This window comes from Diplotaxodon limnothrissa, linkage group LG23 (assembly GCF_057381915.1).
Source record: "Diplotaxodon limnothrissa isolate DT_005_m linkage group LG23, D_limnothrissa_male_GT1.1, whole genome shotgun sequence".
Lineage (NCBI taxonomy): Eukaryota > Metazoa > Chordata > Actinopteri > Cichliformes > Cichlidae > Diplotaxodon > Diplotaxodon limnothrissa.
Window position 1 is genome coordinate 19,879,898 of NC_140617.1, and position 22,629 is coordinate 19,902,526.

General features: G+C 39.5%; 1 protein-coding gene across 1 annotated transcript; it reads left to right on the forward strand.

Moving 5' to 3' along the window:
* Positions 1–8,041: 8,041 nt before the first annotated feature.
* LOC146607917 (uncharacterized) lies at positions 8,042–11,922 on the forward strand. The gene is made up of 4 exons (XM_085348627.1): positions 8,042–8,405; positions 10,765–10,863; positions 11,060–11,166; positions 11,884–11,922. The coding sequence occupies exons 1-4, from the start codon at positions 8,042–8,044 to the stop codon at positions 11,920–11,922; spliced, it is 609 nt and encodes a 202-aa protein (XP_085204753.1).
* Positions 11,923–22,629: the final 10,707 nt, after the last annotated feature.

The window sequence follows — 22,629 nt, forward strand, 5'->3', positions numbered from 1 at the left end:
AAGTAAGTAACGAGTTTATCAGGTGATAGTTTATCATTTCTGTTCTGTTTGAGATCTTGGTGTGTTGTTTAGATGTCACTTTTTATTTTGTTTTTTCCTTTTCACGTTCACATTGCTAATGTTCTGCAGAACACGTGGATAGGTTTGGGAATGATAGGTTAGATTAAATCATAACCCTTTACAAGATTTACTCTATGCAATGAAAACTGACACTTACCCAGTACATTTAAATAGGACACAGAGAGTTCTTTTACTAGTATCTATATGTGATCTGAGAATCAGAAATGTCTAATTTTTCCAATAAATCTAATGAATACAAAAGCAAACCTTGTGGTTGTCTCTGACACCAGGATCTTTGTTGATCGACTGTGTTTTTCACTGGCCTCTTTGGTAAGATTAGTTTCAGAGGTTTCCACTTCACCATGAGTTACTTTGCCCATTATTACTTTAAGCTGCCATATTTCATTGACCTTCTCAGTCTCTGGTCCCCATATCACTGATAAAAAAGTCTCTTCCAGTGTCTACGGCTGTTCACTAACTCACTGTTTTGTGTCTTTTTAATGGCATTTTTATATTGTTAAGCACTTTTTGCAGCATTGTCTGTCTGGAAATGTGCTGAATAAATACATTTGACCTTGACCTTAAACGTTCAGGTTGCTTCACAGAAACTTTCTACGTCTTGTTTTCAGTGTCTACAAATCTTGCCAGTTTCACATAGTATTTCAATCTGGAGAGATTATTAGAAAGAATCTGGCGATTGTGGCTCAAGAGTTGGGTGTTCGTCTTGTAATCGGAAGGTTGCCGTTTCGAGCGCCGGCTCCGACAGTCTTGGTCGTTGTGTCCTTGGGCAAGACACTTCACCCGTTGCCTACTGGTGGTGGTCAGAGGGCCCGGTGGCACCAGTGTCTGGCAGCCTCGCCTCTGTCAGTGCGCCCCAGGGCGGCTGTGGCTATCACCAGTGTGTGAATGTGTGTGTGAATGGGTGGTTGATTGTGTATAGTGTAAAGCGCTTTGGGGTCCTTAGGACCAAGTAAAGCGCTATACAAAATACAGACCATTTACAGACCAAAGAATAAAGAAGATTTACTGATGAACAGAATTTTGATAGTTATTTGGCGGTTAGACTCCGACGGCTCATCTCAGTGCAATAGAACCCCAGCTGTGAAAAGGATTAGACTGCGACCTAATCTTTGAAAAGTTTGTTGGAAATGTGAACAACTGGGTTTTACTACAGTACTTTGCAACAGTAAAAAAAAACCCTTGATGACTTGTAAACATAAATTTAAAATGTATTAATGTAATCTTTTTTCACATACTTTTTCCAGATGTCATTCTGCCTTCCAGCAACCTACAGAACCACTGCAGACTGAGTCAGCTCATCATACCTCTTTCAGTTAATGCTGCCATAATTCTAGTATTTGGTGAGTTAGTTACGGTAAATAAGTTTAACTGGGCCATACTTGGTCCACAAACAGCTTCTGTCACACAGCCAATATTCACCAGAGCCAAAACATATTGTAACTCCTGTGGAAGCCAAGATGGTAGCATGAGTAGATCTTAAAGGTTAGAGATATTTCAAAAACAACAGTATAGTGTTGGACACACTTAACTTGAGACAAGATTGATGTTTCCCTTTCTGAATTAACTCTTGTAAGATATTTTTTGCAGCTGTACACAGAAACTAGTTTATCATCAGCATAAAGTTGGATCTCTGCATCATGAACAGTTCACTTCAGCGCTGTTCAGAGTTTAAAGATCAGATTTGTTCATTCGTCACGAGACGTCTTGTACTAATGTGAGTCTGAAGGTAAAGTGACCCAGTGATCTGTTGGCAGGGATTGTTTTTGTAACGCTGTCTTTGAAGAGGAAAGGCTGCAGCAACCAGGGGGATAATGTTTCAGTTCAAATCTCTGATGAATCAGAGGTGGTTCAGGCTCCGGTAAGCAATTGCTGCTATTACTAAGAAATGAAATGGAACTGTGAGTGCTAATCTTACAAACTTGGAACATTTTGTTTTTGTTTTGTTTACTTTTGTTAACATTTTTTTTTCATTAGTATATTCCCTTATTCCTGATTTCCTGTGCTTGTCTGTGCTGGTTCCTGAGATTACTACCTTGTTGTACTAATTCCTTCTGTTCTTTTCCAGCCAAGGGTGATCTACTCCCAACCCGAATGATGCCACCGAAAAAAATAAAATAAATTAATAGTCTTTACTGTAATTGGCTTTTTTAAGACGACTTTGTCTTGTTCTGGATCCTGAAGCTGATCGCGGTTTTTCTGTGGATCATGTTGGCGGTTCTGCTCTGCGCAGATGCAGAGAACATGACTGATATTAAAGGAGAGCTGAGGAGAGATTTCACTTTAACCTGATCCAGTGGGGCTTCAGATAGTGTTGAACCTAAAACCAACACTTGTGGAAACTTACAGACTTTTCTCCTAGTGTTTTACTTTAGTGTTTACTTCAACAACAACGTCAACATGTTTCCGCCACAGTTTTTCTTCAGACTCTATCTACTGCTTTTCAAATTTTGCAACCAACTTGTCAACCTTGGAAAACAGACTTGTCACTTTAGATTTCAGAGTAGAGGACTACGGGCTTTACTTGTGTGGCAGGAAAATAAATTATATAATGCATTTTGTGGACATTTTCTGACCAATATCAAGTAAGTACCAAAGGTTTTTGTTTATTTATTTATTTTGACTGTGTGGTGTCTCTCAAAGTTGAAGAGATGTTGTTTACTGATCCATTGTTGTCAGATTCTCTTTGAAAATGACATTTGACTTAAAAACCACAAATATTAATGTATTCATATCATCTTTAGGGAGAAAATAAATGGCTTCCATGTGGTGTTTCAGCAGCATTGTTAGACTTTTTTAATCTAGTTATGATGTGACACTCTATATTCATGTGAATGTTTGGCATTGTGTTAAAAAAAGAGAAAACAGCAAGCTTTCTGCACTTCCATGGTCACTTAACTGCAAGCTGTAGTTATGTAACCATGGAAGTGCATTTTGTATTACTGAGAGAGAGAGAGAGAGAGAGAGGGAGACAGAAAACCCTGTCAAGTTGGCATCTGAAAGCAGAGAAGGCTTGAGATTTTAAGGGTTCAGTTTACAACATTTCCACTGAGCAAAAGATGTGGTCATATATTAACAGACGTTTTACAACACCACTACATTCTTGGAAATGCAGACTTGCAGAAAGGGTAATACGGAGATCAAACTAAAAGTGTAAGGTGGAGTTGGATTTGTAGTATCAGTACCACCAGGTGATGTAGATCATGTTGTTGGAGTTTTACAGTATTGGATCTGTGGAAAGACACTGGAAAAGTTACAAAAATGTACAAAAACGTTTCAGATATATCTATGTATCACAAAAATAGCACTTTCCCTGTTGATTGTGTAATGTTCTTATGCTACTCAGTAATCATGGTGGATAGATTTGTTTCACCAGACTAGAAAACTATATAAGCTACAGTTGTGTGAAAAAGTGCTTGCCCACTTACTGATTTCCTATTTTGTAATATTTTTGTCACACTTAAATATTTCAGATCATCAGACAAATTTAAATATCAGAATAATTTTTCAAATAAACAAGACACATCTTCTACATGAAGGTGTTTGTTATCAAGGGGGAAAAATGTGTGGAAAAGCGATTTCCTGCTAAATGGTTGGGCCACCCTTAGCAGCAACAACTGCAATTAAGTGTTTGCGATAACTGGCAACTGTGTAGAAATGTTGGTACATTCATCTTTATATAATTGTTGTAATTCAGCCACACTAGAGTGTGTTTAAGCATGAGTGGAACTTTTTAAGGTCATAACACAGCATCTCAATCGGACACATTTAAGTGTGTAATCTGCCTCGTCTCTCACCCCTTTATGGATATGAACTGCCTCCCACTCTCATAGATCAGAACTTATGCTCTGGGGGTCACACCATAAGTTTCTCCCCTTTTATGCTGATAGCAGTGAATGATGCAGTGGTGTTTCTTGCAGCATGAGATGGTGCATTGTCTTGCATGAAGATGATTTCCTTGCAGAAAGCACGGTTCTTCTCTTTCTACCATGGAAGAAAGTGATCAGTCAGAAACTCCACATACTTTGCAGAGATCATTTTTACACCTTCAGGGATCCTAAAGGGGCCGGCCAGCTGTCCCCCCCGTGATTCTGACTCAAAACATGACTCCACCACCTCCTTGCTGACATCGCAGCCTTTTTGGAATATGGTTGCTGTCCACCAACTATCCACCAACCCTAACCCATCCATCTGGACCATCCAGGGTTGCACGGCACTCAATAGTGAACAAGACTGTTTGAAAATTAGTTTTCATGTAGTTCTGGGTCCACTGCAGCCGTTTCTGCTTGTGAGCACTGGTTAGGGGTGGCTGAATAGAAGGCTTACACATAACTGCAAGTTTCTGGAGGATCCTACATCTTGACATTCACGGGGTTCCAGGCTCACCAACAGCTTCAAATATTTGTTTGCTGCTTTCTTAATGGCCTATTAGCAGCTGCTGTCTTAATCCGATGTATGTCTGACAGAAACCTTTGTCCAGGAGCCTTTATCTGCACGAACCCCGTGTGCTGTGAATCAGCAACAAATCTCTTAAAGGTACAATGATCACGCTTAAGTTTTTGTGAAATATTTAAGGTTTTCATTTCTTATCCAAGGTATTCAACTGTTTCACGCTTTTCAGCAGCAGAGAGATCCGGTTTCTTTCCCTTATTGTTTGAAAATGCTGGTCTGCTTAATGATGTGGAACATCCATCTTAATTAGTTTTTCCTTAAATAGGCTCATCTGGCAAAATAATGATCATAGGTGCCCGAGATTGATTTCAGTGATCCAAAGAGCCCTGAGGCACAATGCCATCCATGAGTTTAATTGAAAACATATTAATCTTTGTGACACTTAAATATAATTTACATAATGATTTGGGAGGTGGTGTAAACCTTGTGGACATTTTTTTGTTAAATGGTCACACCACTTCACTGTGTTATTTTATTACAGCTTAAATTCATCAGCCAATTAGAGCTGCACAAGTTTGACTTCCTGTGAGTCACTTTGTAATTTTGGAGGACTTTTTTATCAAGTGTGACATCAGATGAAATGACCACAGGAAACAGAAAACAGCGCTTCTCTGCCAGTTATATCAGAACTGAGCTGCTTTTAGACGACTCCATCTCATTCTGGATGTTCGAGGAGATCTACAGTCAATTCAAAGCTCATATCAACTGTGGTCTTTTGTGTGATCTTCTTACTGCTCTCCTGATTTTGAAACCAATTTTTTAATCTTGGGAAACTTGTCACTGAAAACCTTTCAGGAGAGAACTGCAGGCTTTGTCTCTATGGCATGACGACAAACAGCAAACTTCACTTTGTGGACACTTTTCACTCAGTCAGTAAGTACAAAGTTTTTACTTTAAAGGTCTAAAAGTCAGTGATGCCTACACCACTGACACCAGTTACTGTTAACCATTTTCAATGTATAAAGTCATTTTAGTGAGCAATAATCTCATTTTCTCAGAGTGGGAGAAACGTTTCTCCCCAAAATAATACTGATAATAGTCACAGTGTACTGAGTACTTGTGTGCTGTGTTTAAGGATGAGGAGCATCATTTTCTGTTCATCTTCCCTTGGACTAAAAACTGACTTCCAGTTTCCAGGTTACATTTGTGCATTTTTGGCCTTCTGTGGAACCGAATACTTCATAAATTTTGATTTAAATCTTTCTATAAATAGACTCAGACTAATGTCCGAGTGGTACAGCAAATTTAGTGCTGATTAAGAAAACTACCACACTACAGATTGTGTGTCAACTATCATTTTTATTTAAGGTTTCAGGAGTTTTTTCTGCAAAAGCAACTTAGAGACACAAGATGGAGCCACTTGATCAGATCATCTTTGTTGAACAGCTGAAGCCCACCAGCTCTGGTGTTTGATTATTTAGAGTTTACTTCACACTACTTTAGACCTGCTGTTAGTTCTGCTAAACAAGATTTACTTATTGTCATTATGTTGCTATAACATAACAAAATTGCAGTGGTGCCCTCTGTGATAAAGTAAAACAAAAAAAGATAAATGAAAAGATTAAAAAAAGATAAATGGAGAAGTCTGTAGAGTACAGTGATTGGATGTGAATGTGCGTGCAGGGAGTCCATGAGCCTATGTAAGTGTGTCTGCAGGGCAGCAGAGGGAAAGGCAGATGGCTTTCACAAAGTTGGTATTTGTGGTTTGCTGTTTTATCAAAAAAAGCCAAAACGAGCGTGTAAAGAAGGAAGTGTGGAACACTTCACCGTCAGTCACAGAGCTGAGCTATGACTCAGACTTGTTGTTGTTGCTGGAGCTGATCATTGTTCACCTGTGGATGGTTCTGCTCTGAGCAGAGGCAGAGGATGTGACCGAGGTCAAAGGGCAGCTGGAGACAGAAATTTCTTGCTTTTATTCATGATTTAAAATTTTCAGTTCATCTTAAACTTATCTCAGTTGTTCTGTCTCCAGGTATCACTTCATGCACTGACTCAGACCAGCAGCAGCAGAAGACCAGCCTTCCTGATTACCGCCCTCATTGTTTTCATAGTGGGTGGGTGTAATATCATTAGTAGAGTCAACAGCTACTCCATTACAGATATTTGCAGCATTCGCAGTTATGATACAAAGAAAATAAAACCTCTAGAATTCAAATATTTAACATATCGGCACAAAATAAAATTAAAGGTATTAAAATTAAGTAACTACAACCAAGATGAACAATAATACATCACTTATGACACTGTGGCATCATTGGTTTAACAAAAGCAAAACCAAAGCAAACCATATAGAAGCAGTGACATTAGTATGGATGCTATTAGAGTATTTCTTCTTGTTTCCAGTTGTAAGAGCTGCTACTATTGCTAAAATCACAGCTGCTAACAAAACTAAAAATGAACCTATGAGATGTTAATGATGAAAGATGCACATAGCTGCTTTTGCGGTTGTTTGTGTTAAAGCTGTGAGTTCAGTACCTTTTTCTTTCTGTTTCAGAAAAAAAACACCTGGTGTAATTTTGTACATCAGTGCATATTTAGTTTTTTTGAGATTTAGTCAAACACACATTATCAGCTCCTATTTGAGATCATAATAATGCATAAGAATGACAGTAATATTGTGTAATTCATCTGAATACTTTCACTGAAATTCCCACAGTATCATCAGTGATTGTCATAAAGAACAGAAATACATGTCGGAGAGTTTTCAGGTGCAACTGAATGAATGCATCATAACTCAGCTGTGTAGGAACCTATGAGTGGAGAATCACACCACCAATCCTGTGAATGCTGAATAACTGCTATAACCACATCACGTTTAAGCAGGTCTGTCTCTCTGCCTGTAGACACTGGTGCAGTCAAAGCCCAAACACCACAAGTGGATGTTCAGTTATCATAAATGCATATCACACATATTTCTCTCTCAGATATGATGAGGTGTTAAATCCTTAAATGAGGCAGATGTGCTAGTTGTAATGGAGTATTTTCAAAGATACTAGTTTCACAAAGAAATGATCTTCTTCATCATCATTATAAGGTAATGGTCAGAATCTGAATCTGTTAAGAACACTAACATTTATAAACAGGAAGGGAGTGCAAGACAGAGACTTTGATCACAGGAAAAGCAGGCTACAGCAGACAACAGCTGACTCAGTCATTAAGATAGTTTTATGATTGGTTCATTTGCTTTGCTTGCTTTAATGTTTTCTTGCTCAAGTACAAGTAAATGAAGTAGTTTTACTGCTGTCAGTGGGAGCAGCAGAAGGAAGCAGCACAGAGGTGTTAGAGTCAGATTAACTTTAAAAGCAGTGTTAACCTGAACTGCACAGTGCTCACTGAAGGTTGAAAAGGTTTCATTTCCTCTGAGGTGTCAGTGGTTTTTATTTTCTTCTTTTTTTTTTAAATTCAGATGTGACATCAGCCAAACTCACCATGTAAAGTAGGAAGTACAGAGCACTTCTTTGTCTGTCCCATCAGAGCTGAGCTGCTTTCAGACGACTCCGTCTTGTTGTGGATGCTGAAGCTGATCATGGTTCTCCTGTGGATGATCCTGTTGGTGGTTCTGCTCTGTGCAGAGGCCGAGAACGTGACCGAGGTCGGAGGAGAGCTGGGGACCAATATCACTCTAACCTGCTCCAATCAGACATCAGACCCATACTGGTACATGGAGATCTACAGTCAGTTCAGAGCAGGTATCGGTCGCAGTTTTTCCTCAGCAGACTCTACCTACTACTCTCCTGGTTTTGAAACCAAATTTTTAATCCTGGGAAACAAACTCGTGATTAAAAGCTTGACAGCAGAGGACTGCAGGCTTTACTTCTGTGGCATCAAGAGAGGAGGCAGCATTCAGTTTGTGGAGACTTTCCGCGTCGTCTCAGGTAAGTGCCAGAGTTTATTTAACTTTATTATTTATTGTTCAGGCCCCATGATCCGTTAGTGGTAAAGCATACTTTGAAAAACCTGACAGTGTCAAGTAAGTGGCAAAGTTTTTGTTTTGTTTTACATTACGTCCTGTATGGAGTAACACAGTGTGAAGTAGCTTCATTCTCGCATCATGGGCTTTTTTTTTTTTTTTTTTAAATTGACTGATTTTAATTTTATTTGAACAGCTTTCTTTGCGTCTCGCTGGTGTTTAGGTCTGGATTTCTTTGCAGTACATTACATTTTGTATCAGCACATCTCAGAGTTAACATTCTGTTTGCCACTTTCTGAAATATTTTCCTCTATTTCTGTTGAATGTGAGGTCTTGTTGTGTGTATGAAAATACTGCATTATGTGGTTAGGTTATTTTTAAACCGGGTCGGGGATGAGTTCCTGCCCCAAGTGGAGGAGTTCAAGTATCTCGGGGTCTTGTTCGCGAGTGATGGGAGAAGGGAGCCGGAGATTGACAGACGGATTGGGGCTGCAGCTGCAGTAATGCGGACGCTGCACCGGTCCATCGTGGTGAAGAGGGAGCTGAGTGTAAAAGCGAAGCTCTCAATTTACCGGTCGATCTACGTCCCTACCCTCACCTATGGCCACGAGCTGTGGGTAGTGGCCGAAAGAACGAGATCGCGGATACAAGCTGCAGAAATGAGCTTCCTCCGAAGGGTGGCTGGCCTCTCCCTTAGAGATAGGGTGAGAAGTTCGGCCATCCGGGAGGGGCTCAGAGTAGAGCAGCTGCTGCTCCACATCGAAAGGAGTCAGCTGAGGTGGTTCGGGCATCTGACAAGGATGCCCCCTGGGCGCCTCCTGGGTGAGGTGTTCCAGGCATGTCCCACCGGGAGGAGGCCCCGGGGAAGACCCAGGACACGCTGGAGAGATTATATCTCTCGGCTGGCCTGGGAACGCCTTGGTATTCCCCCGGATAAGCTGGAGGAGGTGGCTGGGGAGAGGGAGGTCTGGGCCTCTTTGCTTAGGCTGCTGCCCCCACGACCCGGCCTCGGATAAGCGGTTGAAGATGGATGGATGGATGGATGGATGGTTATTTTTAAATATCAATATTTGTTCTCAACTCCAACCTGCAGAACACCGTTGAGCAGCACAAATGGGAATGGTTGTTGGTGATAAACAAGTGAGGGAACACGTTTTTACCAGCTTAGCATTTTATATCAGCTCTTCGAGGGAACAAGCCAGCAGGAAGCTGCGCTGAGTGAGCCGATTAAACAAATATTCTAAAAATTTTAATGTGCAGCTCTTTTGCATCTGTCTGTTACACTCAGCGGGTTAAATTTGGAACCAGTTCAGGGTCCAATTCATTTATTATGTAAGTGGAAAGGGTGCATCAATGGTAATACACACATGTGCATATGCATACGTAGCTGATGGTGTGTTACTGATGGAAAAGTCATTTCCATTTTACTGTGCTTACCTTCTATGTTGATGAGAGAAAGTACTCATTAACATAGCTTTGAAGTGTCAACATCCAACAGTGTAGATGCTGCAGTCAGTGAACATATTGTAAATAAACACACATAATTATTCTAAAAAAAAAAAAAAGTAAGTCCTAAAATTAAACAGAATTCACTCATCTGGAAATTTACTGAATCCACAGTTTATCACATCTACTACTTTTTTTGTCTTTTCTAAGCTTTCCACTTTAAAGGTCAAAGTAGTTGATCTGAACATATCTAACACTTGATTTGGTGACACTCACTTTCACCACAAATTCAAGGAAGCGTCTAGCATGCGATGTGTACACATAGCTATTTTCTCTCTTTTAAAAAACAAAAAGTAAATTCTCTCAAGGTGTCCTTGGTGTTGTTGGTGGTGATTGAGTCCACTTTAGGACAGGAGATAATAAATAACGTAACAAGTTTACCAACCAAGAAGTTGTCTCGTGTTTGGATGCTGTGTCTTTGAATCTCACTGGTTAGTTTCATTTGCACTTTATCTGGTTACATCTGGTTACAAAAAAACTAAAGACCTGTTTAACTTTAAAAAAGATGGTAATTAAAAATAAAACACTTCACCATGCACACTTAAAAATGAAAACTTCCAGTGCACTGTGAGAATGACAATGAGACCTCTCAATCATCTGAACCTGATGAGCAAGAAAAACAAACATAACGCGTACATATCCACTGCTTTACAAAACTGTTTGCTAGCTATTGACGCTTATAGTTGATCACTTCTAAATAATAATAAAGTTCAAAAACAGTTTTAAAGTGTGAGCTTTACTCTAGTGAAAACGCAAAGAAAGGTCATGACTTGTGAATCTAACAGTTTCTCAGCTCATCTTTCCTCTTTTTTTGTCAGATGTCACCCTAAACATCACCGACCCCCAAATCGACTGCAGACTCAGTCAGCTCATCATCATCTGTGTCTCTGTTACTGTTGTTGTCTTTGTAATACTGGGTAAGTGACCCATCATAGATAAGACACTTGAACAGACTCTCTACCAAATCTATAAGTGTTTATCTGAAGCCTGGTCATTTTTCTAATGAACATAATCACACTAAAGTAAAGGGACTGAGAAACATTTATCAGACCAGTCCACACATCTTGTGTAATTGTGAGTTTGATGGTGACGTGACTCAGTGGTCTGTTGCAGGTGCTGTTTTTACAGTGTTGTGTTTGAAGAGAAAATCCAGAAGGATCCAGAAGAATAATGTTTCACTTCACATCTATGAGAACACAGACACACTGAGGGCTGCGCAGGTAAACAAACCACTGCTCTCATCGATAAAACTGATACTGTGACCGCTAATGTTCAAAAACTAGTACTGTAGAAGACCTGATAGTAATAGTTAGTGTAGTAGTAATAGTTAAATCTAAAAGTAAATTGTGTAATAAAGATGCAAAAGAAATTTTATAACATTGATCCTTTTACTTTTAACACCTCTGGTTAAAAATATGATTTTATAGAAATCTCTATGAGAAAATTAACCTGTTTTCGACCTATGAAATTATTCCTCACTTGATCTCTGAGCTCAGTTAACATTTTCCTGATGAGTTTACAGTGGTCACTTCTAGCTCCATTAAAAACAAACAAACAAAAACAGAGACAAGAGTGAAAATAATCACTTCAAGGTTTCAAAATGGGACAAATCAACATTTGAAGGACACGCTAACAGTTGAGACCACTGGGTTTCTCCATTCAAACATATTCATACAGCATTTTTTTTTGTCTCACTTAGTAATTGTTACATGTACACCCTGAGTGAAATGTGTACTCTCTGATATGTGGGCAGTTTAATGACGTATTGTATAAGCTGAGCCACATCCGCCCTAATCTCTGATAACTGTTCTATGTTTGCTACTGCTAATACTACAGCACCAACTACTGCTAATACTACAGCACCAACACTACCACTGTTTAAAGTTCCACCACTGTACTGCTTCTTCTCCGTACTCATTGCTTGTGTTTTATTTCAGAACAAGGTGATCCAGTCCCAATGGGCAAAAGCTCACTGAAAGACTTCTTTACCCGTAAGCTGAAAGATGTTGCTTTTGTGGACAATTTGAATTGTTTCACATTTAACCCCCAAAATACATTTTCATGCATTTTTGTCTACTGCAGGACATAAATTGACATTTTGTGTATTATCAGGATTGTAAGAAAACAGCTGCGTACTTATGATGTAAAACTTCATATAAAAATGTGATGTGCTTCAAGTGTCAGCTGGAACCCTTTGAACATGTGAAGTGCAGCTTAAGAGAGTCTGAAACCCTTTAAGCTAAAAATTGAAAGCATGTCTGAAACTTTAAGGGCTGCATCCACAAGGCACTAAGTGGATGTGGTAGCACTATTTATAACAGTATCACATGACTAACTATAGTGACTGAAGTACAAACATATATAATGTCAACAGTAATGTCAACAGCATATTGTATTTGTAGTAGTACGTATAGAATTGCATGTAAACTGCTTAGCAATACATACATTAAAGACTATTTTTGCAGTTGTACTAAAAGCAACTCTAATAAACAGGATTGTGGGTAATTGAAGTAGCATTTGTAGTTTTTAAAGCAGTATAATATTATGTATCTGTAAGTTAGCTAACAATTCTGTTAGCACAAATACTTCTTTTGTCCAACGCTTGTCTAAAAGTGTAAAAACAAAGCGTGAAAAAGGAAGTGATTTCCTGAGTTAATTATACACTTTCCTGAGAAACAACTACTCACACTGAGGCGGCTCTAAAGCCCAGTGGCCTCCTTTTCTGTTACTCCCTGGAAACTCAGTTAAATTAGCATTTCAGACTTTTTTAAAAGAATTACTGGAATACATGAATCATTCAGCTTTGACTGTTCATCTGCTTTTACCCACATTGTCCAGCAGCCTACCACACAATCAGACATCCTGATTCAAGATGTCTGTATAGCCGATCTCTCCTGCGTCCACACAGGAAGTGATGCATCAGCCAGTGGCAATAGGTGATGAATAACTTTCCACCAGTTCAAGTAAGAATGAGCAAAAATAACTGGTGTCTAATTTGAAAGTTAGCGAGTGAAATTATTACAGATGAGAGTGAAATAAAGAATAGATTGACATGTGACATATGAGGAAATGCTTTACAGTGGGATGCAACCTTGGTAATAGTCATTGTTTTCCTGTATATATTGTTGGTTGCTACAATAAAAAGTTTCAGTTAAATATATCATATTGAACTACTCTACTAACTACGATACTCTGAAGCTACACTTCAGAGAAAATTAAAAGAGGAGGGAAACTTACAATTGACCCCCTTAAATACTCTTTCTCATTATTGGATTCACCTGTGTATGTAGGTCAGGGGTCACTGAGCTTACCAAGCCAATTTGAGTTCCAATAATTAGTTCTAAAGGTTTTTAAATCAATAAAATGACAACAGTGCCCAAATTTATGCACCTGCCTGATTTTGTTTAAACAATTATTGCACACTTTCTGTAAATCCAATAAACTTCATTTCACTTCTCAAAGATCACTGTGTGTGTCTCCTATATCAGCGGTCCCCAACCCCCGGGCCTCGGACCGGTCCCGGTCCATGAGTCGTTTGGTACCGGGCCGGGAGAGTTGAGGCTCAGGTGTGAAATGTATGGTTTTCAAAAAAGGTTGGGGACCGCTGTCCTATATGATATATTTAACTGACATTTTCTATTGTAACAACCAATGATTAATACAGGAAAACAATGACTATTAACAAGGTTGCCCAAACTTTTGCATCCCACTGTACATGGTTACTTAGGCAACTGGATTCAATTTAGATAAATATGATTAAATTAAAGAAAATCAATGAAATTGATTGAACCCTTTTTTGAGCGGATGGATTGTAAAATTACACAGCTTCTGTGACATGTAAAAACGCTTTTGTGTCATTTAAATATTCATCTATTATTTATTAACTGGGAGGTTTTGACTTTGGTGTTATTGGAAAGAGCTTCATGCTTCCAGAATTAAAATCACCCCATCAAACAGATGTAGAACCAAAAACAAGTCTTCTTTCAAACAAACTGTACAAATGACAACACCTGAACATACCTGAAATAAATGAGTAAATTAATTTACAATCACACTGTATATATTTGTTTCAACCTACAGGAAGAACACGTTCTATAGCTACACTTGCCTGTAGGGGTCACTGCTGAGACATTTTAATAGGATTCCAATAAAAATAAGTCATTCTTTCCAAACAGATGTTTATTTCGTACATCACTCTGATATTTGACAAAGACTACTGAACTGACTTCATTAAAAATATTTTTCTCTCCAACTTGTTCCTCTTTCTGTGTCTCAGTGGACAAGCTGCCACCGTCCAGTTGTGTTCCATTAATGCTCAAAATTAATAACACCTACATTGACTTTGTTAGTGTTAAATTCAACACATTGTCCCGTACGGGCAGTGCCATAATTAAAATTCATCACAAAGCAACAGAAAGTCTCTCATATTAACCCATCCAGCAGCGTTCACAGTGAAGGTCCACAAGTTGGACTTCCTGTGAGGTACTTGTGGTATTTTATCAGGTGTCATATCGGCTGAAGTCAGCATTTGCGACAGGAAGTGTAGAGGACGTCAGAGTCCATCAGAGCTGAGCTGCTTTCAGACAACTCCATCTTGTTGTGGTTGCTGAAGCTGATCATGGCTCTCCTGTGGATGATCCTGTTGGTGGTTCTGCTCTGTGCAGAGGCCGAGAAGGTGACCCAGGTCAGAGCAGGGCTGGGGTCAGAGGTCACTCTAACCTGCTCATATCAGACACCAGACATATACTGGTACATGGAGATCTACACCAGCAGAGCAGCTCCACATCAGAGCATCAGCTCCTCATCATGTACTGCTCAGCCTTCCTCATTACTGCTGTCATATGTGGTTATTTATTCATTTAACATTAGTAGAGCCAACAGCTGCTGCTGCACAACTCAAACACATTAAGCACTGATCAATGTTTGTACAAATCAAATGAGTCATGCACACACAGGAGAAAACTCACTCCCAAAGTTAAGCAGGAAGTTACTAATCAAAGAGACAAACGCTAAGACACTCAAACGTCACACAGAAAAACAAACACACTGTCATGGTCCCCCTGTCTGCCCAGCCGGCCCCACAAGGCTACATGTGTTTTGTGTTGCTCTCTCTCTCTCCTTCGCCGCTCTGCCTGGGCGGAGCTCACTGCGGGCTCTCGCTCTTGGCCCACACACCTGTTCGCTGTTATGTGCCATTATGTGCCTACCATTTAAGGACGGGATGCAGACCTTCTCATTGCTGGATGGTTGTGTGAGACATGTTAGTGATCCTCTCAGCTCTTCTGCGAGACTTGTGATTTTGTGTAACCTGTCTTTCCTGTGTGATAGTTTTCCTCCTGTGACCTTCTCGCTGTGTGGACATGTGTGTGTTGGAGTTAGGAGAAGAGAACAAGTGCAAGAGAGTTTTTCCGTGGACCTTGTCTTGGACCCTTGGAACCCCCGATTTCCCCCCCACTGTATATATTCTGCACTTGGTGTTGTAAATAAACTCTGTGTTTGGAACTGACAACCTGCTCTGCATTTGAGTCCCTGCAACCAATCGTGACACACAACAGGGAAGGAAAACAATATAAGCAAGAACCCTTAATAAACCATGAACAAAACACTGATGGAAATTAACAGGCACTGAACTTAGGAACTAAATAAACAAGGTAATAAGGAAGGACATGAGAAAACAAGTTACCAATAAAACTAAAACCCAAACATAATGCAAAATAACCTTTTAAAGTCCAAGAATTCAAACTTCAGGGTGTAAGTCCCATCAGTACATCAAAGCTGACTCACCTTTATAACGTCAAGTTTATTTAAACCTTTCTGTAAACATAAATGCTTACTGTTGTGTTGTACAGACTAAACTAACCTATACAACAAAGTGGAGTTGAACTCCACAGACTGCCCTATGAGTTAATATTTTGAGTATGTTATCTTTTTACAAAAAGTACATAAGTAAAAGTGCTTTTAACATGTCCTTCAAAGCTAGGTTTGACTGGGAAACTCAAAGCTCAAGTTTGGGATTCAGATCCTTTTTGTTCTTGTGTGACTGCTGTTACTTTTTCATTAACTTGTCTTCTTTGATTTGTTTCACTGTGAAACAGAAGCTCGAGTTCAGCGCGGCTTCTTGTTTGAGTTTTCTCTGCAGTAACTGTTTGGAGACCAAAGATGAAGACAAGTCAACGTTTATTTCTATAGCACGCTTTTACACAACCTTCACTAACACAAAAAAGTCCTAAATTAACAATAAATATAAACATGATGATCATCTTTGACTCTGATGTTTATTAATTCAAATTATAATACAGCTGTGTAATATTGTTTACTAAATACATTAGAGCAGGGGCCCGTTCTTCGTACCTCACTTACTACATCCAAGATCAAATGACACATCCAAGATCAAATCATCGCGCTAACTCTGAGCTCGCTATTCCGGTTCCCCGAACACACCTGTTGTTGACGATTAGTATAGCTGGATGAAGTAATGTGAGATCACTGGGTGGCTTAACAGGGACTACGCATCGATAGTAGAAACATTGATCGGCAACCCTTTGATTGGTCGGTGTGATGGCATGCCACACATGGTAAGCTCCACACCTCATCACCCGTTGATTCACTTTAGTTTAATTTACAGTCACTACTTTAAAATATTCTATTTATTGTTCAATATCGTTTCTTTATTAAATGTATTCATTTTTCCATCACACCTTCCAATGTTTATATGGCGTGCACACATATTAACCTTGCAAGGTCAAAGTTCTGTTTTATGTTATATTAATACATCTTTCTTTGTTTGAGTTACCTGGGGGTTGGTGTCTCCTCCTGTCTGGCAAAAGGTGTGGTAGTGATGGCCCGCTTGAAGCTGACGCTCCGGAGCGTGTGTCGAAAAAAACAACACACTGGTTCAGAAGCACTGTGTCGAGGCTTGCTTCGTTTGGCAAAAGTCACGTGACCAGTGACGTCCGAAGCTTCATTACGCACGTAACTGCTTCGGTACCTGATTCAAACGGATATAAGGAAGTGAATCATCCACGGGATTCGTGGAGTGTGTTGATGGTGACAGAGAGCGAAGAGGTGATCATTCCACTGACAGATATGGAGCCAGCGAGGAAGAGAGGACGTTCTGGCGTGTGGGAATATTTTGAGTTGATTTTGCTCAATTCATTTTATCTGCCGAAGTGAAAAACTTGAAATGTCCAAAATCATGTTTTCATAATGGAAATATCATTACAGCATATGACTTTAGGAACACTTCCATGTGAATTAAAGCTAATGAAGACTACAACAATGTATTTGACACTATACGTACATGACATTGCTACACAGTTTAGAAAATCATTTTGTTTATTGTTTTTAGGTGATAGTCTGCAGGACCCAGGAATACCTGCATATCTACCAGCTTGCAGTGTGGTTCCTGCACTCCACAGCCTCTTCTGTTCCATGCAAGTGGATTTTCTCCAGGGCAGGAGAAACTATTTCTAAGAAAAGAAACAGACTCAGCCAGCGCACAGTAACACTAATCCTCTTTTTAAATGTAAATAACAAAAGGGCTACCTTACATTGATCATGTTTTTACTTTGCAAGTTCTTGATTAGGGGTGGGTTTTGATTATCGCCTTTCTGATTACAATCCATGCTAAATTGAATAAAGTGATATTGATTCATTAAAATCCCGTGTCGATTTGTAAATTAACGTTATTATGCCTGAAACGCCAGCATCTCAGGTTAAACCTCACAACATGTCGTCAAACACCATGCAGCTAAAACAGTAACTGGGAGCAGGTTTACGGATTCTGCATACAAACGTGAACACAGAGCGCGGACCCGACGCGTCAGAATCAGATTTTGGTGCGTCGTCGGGTCCGCGCTGTGTTTGCCTCTTTTTTTTCCCGCTGGCTTCTGCAGCTGCAGGTTTCATAACTCTCTGTTTACATCTCTAATTAAGTCTCACATGTGTCAGCTTTCTTTTAATAGATACGAAATTATGGATATATACTGTTAAATGATCAGAATTGTAATATTTCTGACTGAGGCAAAACTTTCCAGATTCCAATCAAATTGAATCGGATCCTGTATCGAATCAAAAATGATTCTACAAATCAGTGACGATGCAGCCGTACTCAGCTCCCTAAGCATTTTCCCTTTCCAGTTCACAATCAATCCCACCCCTAGGTCAAAAATATGTATAGGACAATTGGCCTCATCTAATATTTTGTATGAACCTGTCCAGCTGTCCAGTGATTAAACGACAAGTAGATGGAGGCAGGACTTCACAGCAGGGGCATACTCCATAATGTGCTGTGCATTCTCATATGTATATTATATATATTGCTCACTTATTGTATTTACCAACATCAAGGAGTTATGAGCAAAGAAAGGCCACACCATAGTGCATGTTTAAATAGGGAAAGTCTATTGATCAAAATGTATTACGCAAATACGCATTACATTTTTTTCAGCCCCCCAATCGAGAAAACAAAACCAATTACATGTTCAAAGCAACGGAACGGTGGCCCAATATCAGAGAGAACTCCACTCTTGAGTGAGCAGTGATAATTGAGCAGTCCGTTTTATTTTGCAGATTCAAGCTGCTCTTCAAAATTTTCACCACCAGATGTCACCGGAGAGGACTGTGTTGAAAAGCTTCGAGTAATGAACCGTTTTTCAATACAAGCTTCAGTGCTTCGGAAAGCTTCATTTGGCCATCACTAAGGTGTGGCAAAGGGCTGGGAGACCTGAAGTACTGCTGACAGCCTAATTGGATTGCACCACATGCTTCATTGCCTGGGGGGTGTTTCATGTTTGTTTAAATGTTTTGTATTAGTTGGTTATATGGCAGCCATCTTGTTTTCCCCCGTGTGTGTCATTTGGTTTAGCTAAACCAGTATTTAAGTCCCCCTGTGTGTCATTTCAGCAGGTCAGTTTACCATATGTTTGTTTGAGGTTTTGTTAATTATTATCTTGAGTTTAGTCTATTGAGTTGACCTCTTTTATTGGTCTGCCTGTTTAAGTTTTGGCTTTGTTAAATATATTTTCATATTTTTTGGGTCAATAAAACCCGTTTTTTGAATTAAAACCACCTGTGTCCTTTATGCTTTACTGCTTGGTCCCTGACAATGGCGAAAATGTCGAAGGAGCGCGCTCGGTATTTTTCGGCAGCAGAGCAAGAACTCTTGAGTGAGGGATTTCAGGAGTTTCAGAGTTTAATTAAAACGCAAGGGAACACTGCAAAGGCTGCAAAAGCAAGGAGAGAGGGCTGGCAGAAAGTTGCTGACAAATTAAACTCGTAAGTAATTTAATAATAATAATAATAATAATAATGGATTGGATTTATATAGCGCTTTTCAAGGCACCCAAAGCGCATGACAATGCCACTATTCAGTCACTCTCACATTCACACACTGGTGGAGGCAGCTACGGTTGTAGCCACAGCTGCCCTGGGGCAGACTGACAGAAGCGAGGCTGCCATATTGCGCCATCGGCCCCTCTGGCCAACACCAGTAGGCGGTAGGGTAGATTTATCATATCACACTATATTATCCAATATTATATTACATTATATTATAATATGTTATATTATATCCCCTTTCACATTAGAGCCACAACAGGACCCACTAGAACATGGGAACAAGTAAAAGTGAAATATAAGAACATTCTACAGAATGGTAATATTTATCACTTATATTGCTTTTCGTCTCTTGGAAAGAGACCCTGGAATAATCTGTTTGTTTGTTTATAACAGCAACCAAGAAAAGGGCAGAGCAAAAAAAGACAGGTGGTGGTCCTGCACCCCCTCGTCAACAAGTTGGTTAAGTGAATAATACCCTCACGGGAAAATCGATATCTCTCTATGAGCACACTGTCGCGCTGAGCTAAAGGATCCTGTCTGTCCCGCAATATACGCTGAATTCTGAAAACTCTCCTTATCAATCTTGCACCTTCCGCAATGGGTGGCTCGCGTATACAGACAGGACATGGCTGCGACAGGCTTCCCAAATCCACCTTCGCTTTTCTAGCTGTGGTCTCCCATCTTGATTACACGAAGTAATTTGCAATTACTACTCTGAGATATGAATTACATCTGTAATAATCACATACATGTAATAGAATGTTAATAGTACATTTCCCTTTTTTAGGAAATGACCTGTATGTATCTGTGTGAAATCAATAAAAGGATCAAGTGCTGCATTATCTTTAGTTACATTGATGTTATTTATTTATGGTACAACAGTGGTAAAATATCGCTGTTGCTTTCGTATAAATGAAGCGGACATACCTGAGTGGCCGCGATCTAATCCTGTTTACATAAAGTAAACCTGCTCCCGAGCAGGTTTACGCTTACGGCTCTGTTGCTATGACAGCAAGTCCCGGATGAGCTTCGGGGAACCGAACGATCCAAGATCACGCGAAATCGTCAACAATCAAATCCGGCTAACTTACTTAGCGAGGTACGAAGAACGGGCCCCAGGTTTTAGATCTCACCCTGAGTCAACACACCTGAATCAAATGATTAGTTCATTACCAGGCCTCTGGAGAACTACAACACATGTTTATCATAATCAACCAGATTAAGTGTTTACTGGCAAATGACAGTGATGGCGGACATCATCATCACTATTCCAACAGTCCTCTCCACACAGACAAGCATAAACACACTCGACTATCACTAAATCAAATTTAACACATATTTGTAATGACACTAATTCAGTTTACAATAGGGCTCATTCGCTCGGTCAGTAGGTGGCGATATCCTCATACACTGGGGAGTAAACGGCCATTTAACCAAACAGAAGAAGAAGAAAACCTCTGCACATGCCCAGTATTGAACTGGGAGGTATCATGGATTCATGCTTCTGAAATTAATGCAAAAACAAAAAGAGATTGTCTTTCAAACACGCTGTGGAAATCACAACACTTGAAAAACTTGTAATTCCTGTACTAAATATAAATAAATATTATTATCTACTATCACAGTTTATATATTTGTTCCATCATATGGGAAAACTATATGCTCTATCCATACACTCATACACTGCCTTCTCCTGCCTGTAGGGGTCACTGCTGAGATATTTAATAAAATTCCAATAAAAGTAATTCTTTGCAAAAACAGATTTATTTTATACATTGCATACTTTGCTCTGTATTAATTAAAAACATAAATTAATCAGAAAGCAGCAGGAAGTCTCTCATATTAACCCATCCAGCAATGTTCAAAGTGAAGGTGCACAAGTTGGACTTCCTGTGAGGTACTTGATACTTGTGGTATTTTATCAGGTGTCATATAGGCTGAAGTCAGCATTTGGGGCAGGAAGTGTAGAGGACGTCAGAGTCCATCAGAGCTGAGCTGCTTTCAGACGACTCCGTCTTGTTGTGGATGCTGAAGCTGATCATGGTTCTCCTGTGGATGATCCTGCTGGTGCTTCTGCTCTGTGCAGAGGCTGAGAACGTGACCGAGGTCAGAGGAGAGCTGGGGACCAATGTCACTCTAACCTGCTCCAATCAGACATCAGACATATACTGGTACATGGAGATCTACACCCAATTGAAAGGATATATTGGACGCAGTCATTCTTCAAATGGCCGTCCTTTATACTCTCCTGGTTTTGAAACCAAATTTTCAATCCTGGGAAACAAACTCGTGATTAAAAGCTTGACAGCAGAGGACTGCAGGCTTTACTTCTGTGGCATCAGAAAAAAGGACATTCATTTTATTAGCACGTTCCATGTTGTGTCATGTAAGCAGAAGTTTTTTCTTATTTAAAAAATTGTAAAGTTTGCTTTTCTAAGAAAGACTTGCAAAAATAATTTGATGAAATTCTGAAGTGATTCTTGTTGGATATTCACATGAGTATTTTAGAAAGTGACTGGAACAGCGTGCTAGTATCATCTCTTCCTGACTTCATCAAAGTTTCTGAATTTAACTTCTCCGTGTGTTTTTTGTATGTTTTAGATTCTCAGTTCATCTTCATCTTTTCCACATTTCCCTCCATCCTCTGTTTCAGGTCATCAGCAGCAGAACAGCTCCATATCAGAGTATCAGCTGGTCATCATTTACCGCTCAGCCTTATTCCTTACCGCCCTCATCCTTCTCATACTAGGTGAGGCTTTTATTTGACAGCTGTTACTTTAGCACTGATCAATATTTGTATCACCAATGTAGGCGAGCTAAATGTAATAAAACATATTGCAGCAAAAACAACAACAAAAAAAACCCTCTAAGTACGGTGAGCCTGAGGTCGAAAGGACAAGAAAACAGATGGAAAAACAGTTACAATACCCTTTTGCTGGTAAAGTATTTATACCTACATTCTATATCCATACTCTCTACTGGTCAGGTTGTTGCACTCTATTTATCGTATTATTTTATTACATGTTTTTTTTTTAATTCTTTATTTCTAAACTATTACTTCACGAAAGTGATTACAGGCATTAATCAACACAATTTACAAGGGAAAAACGAAACAAAACGAAAAAATAAAATAAAATAAAAAAAAATAAAAAGGGACATTGAATAGTTGGGAGTGACCAGTTAGCTAGGTTGGTAATTTCAAGCTTTAAAAAGAAGATTCGGCTTATGAGTATTGGCATATAGGACCCACTTATCCCAACACGAACGGAACCAACACACCCAGTGACATAAGCTGTTACCTCCTCCATCCTATAAATCTCTAGCGTAATTTCCCACCATAATGA

What these genes read in the sequence shown, in the direction of transcription:
- LOC146607917 (XM_085348627.1), top strand. Translation starts at nt 8,042, where the DNA reads ATGCTGAAGCTGATCATGGTTCTCCTGTGGATGATCCTGTTGGTGGTT. An exon ending in GACTTTCCGCGTCGTCTCAG is followed by an intron (nt 8,406 to 10,764) that starts GTAAGTGCCAGA and finishes TTTTTTTGTCAG; the next exon opens with ATGTCACCCTAAACATCACC. An exon ending in ACACACTGAGGGCTGCGCAG is followed by an intron (nt 11,167 to 11,883) that starts GTAAACAAACCA and finishes GTTTTATTTCAG; the next exon opens with AACAAGGTGATCCAGTCCCA.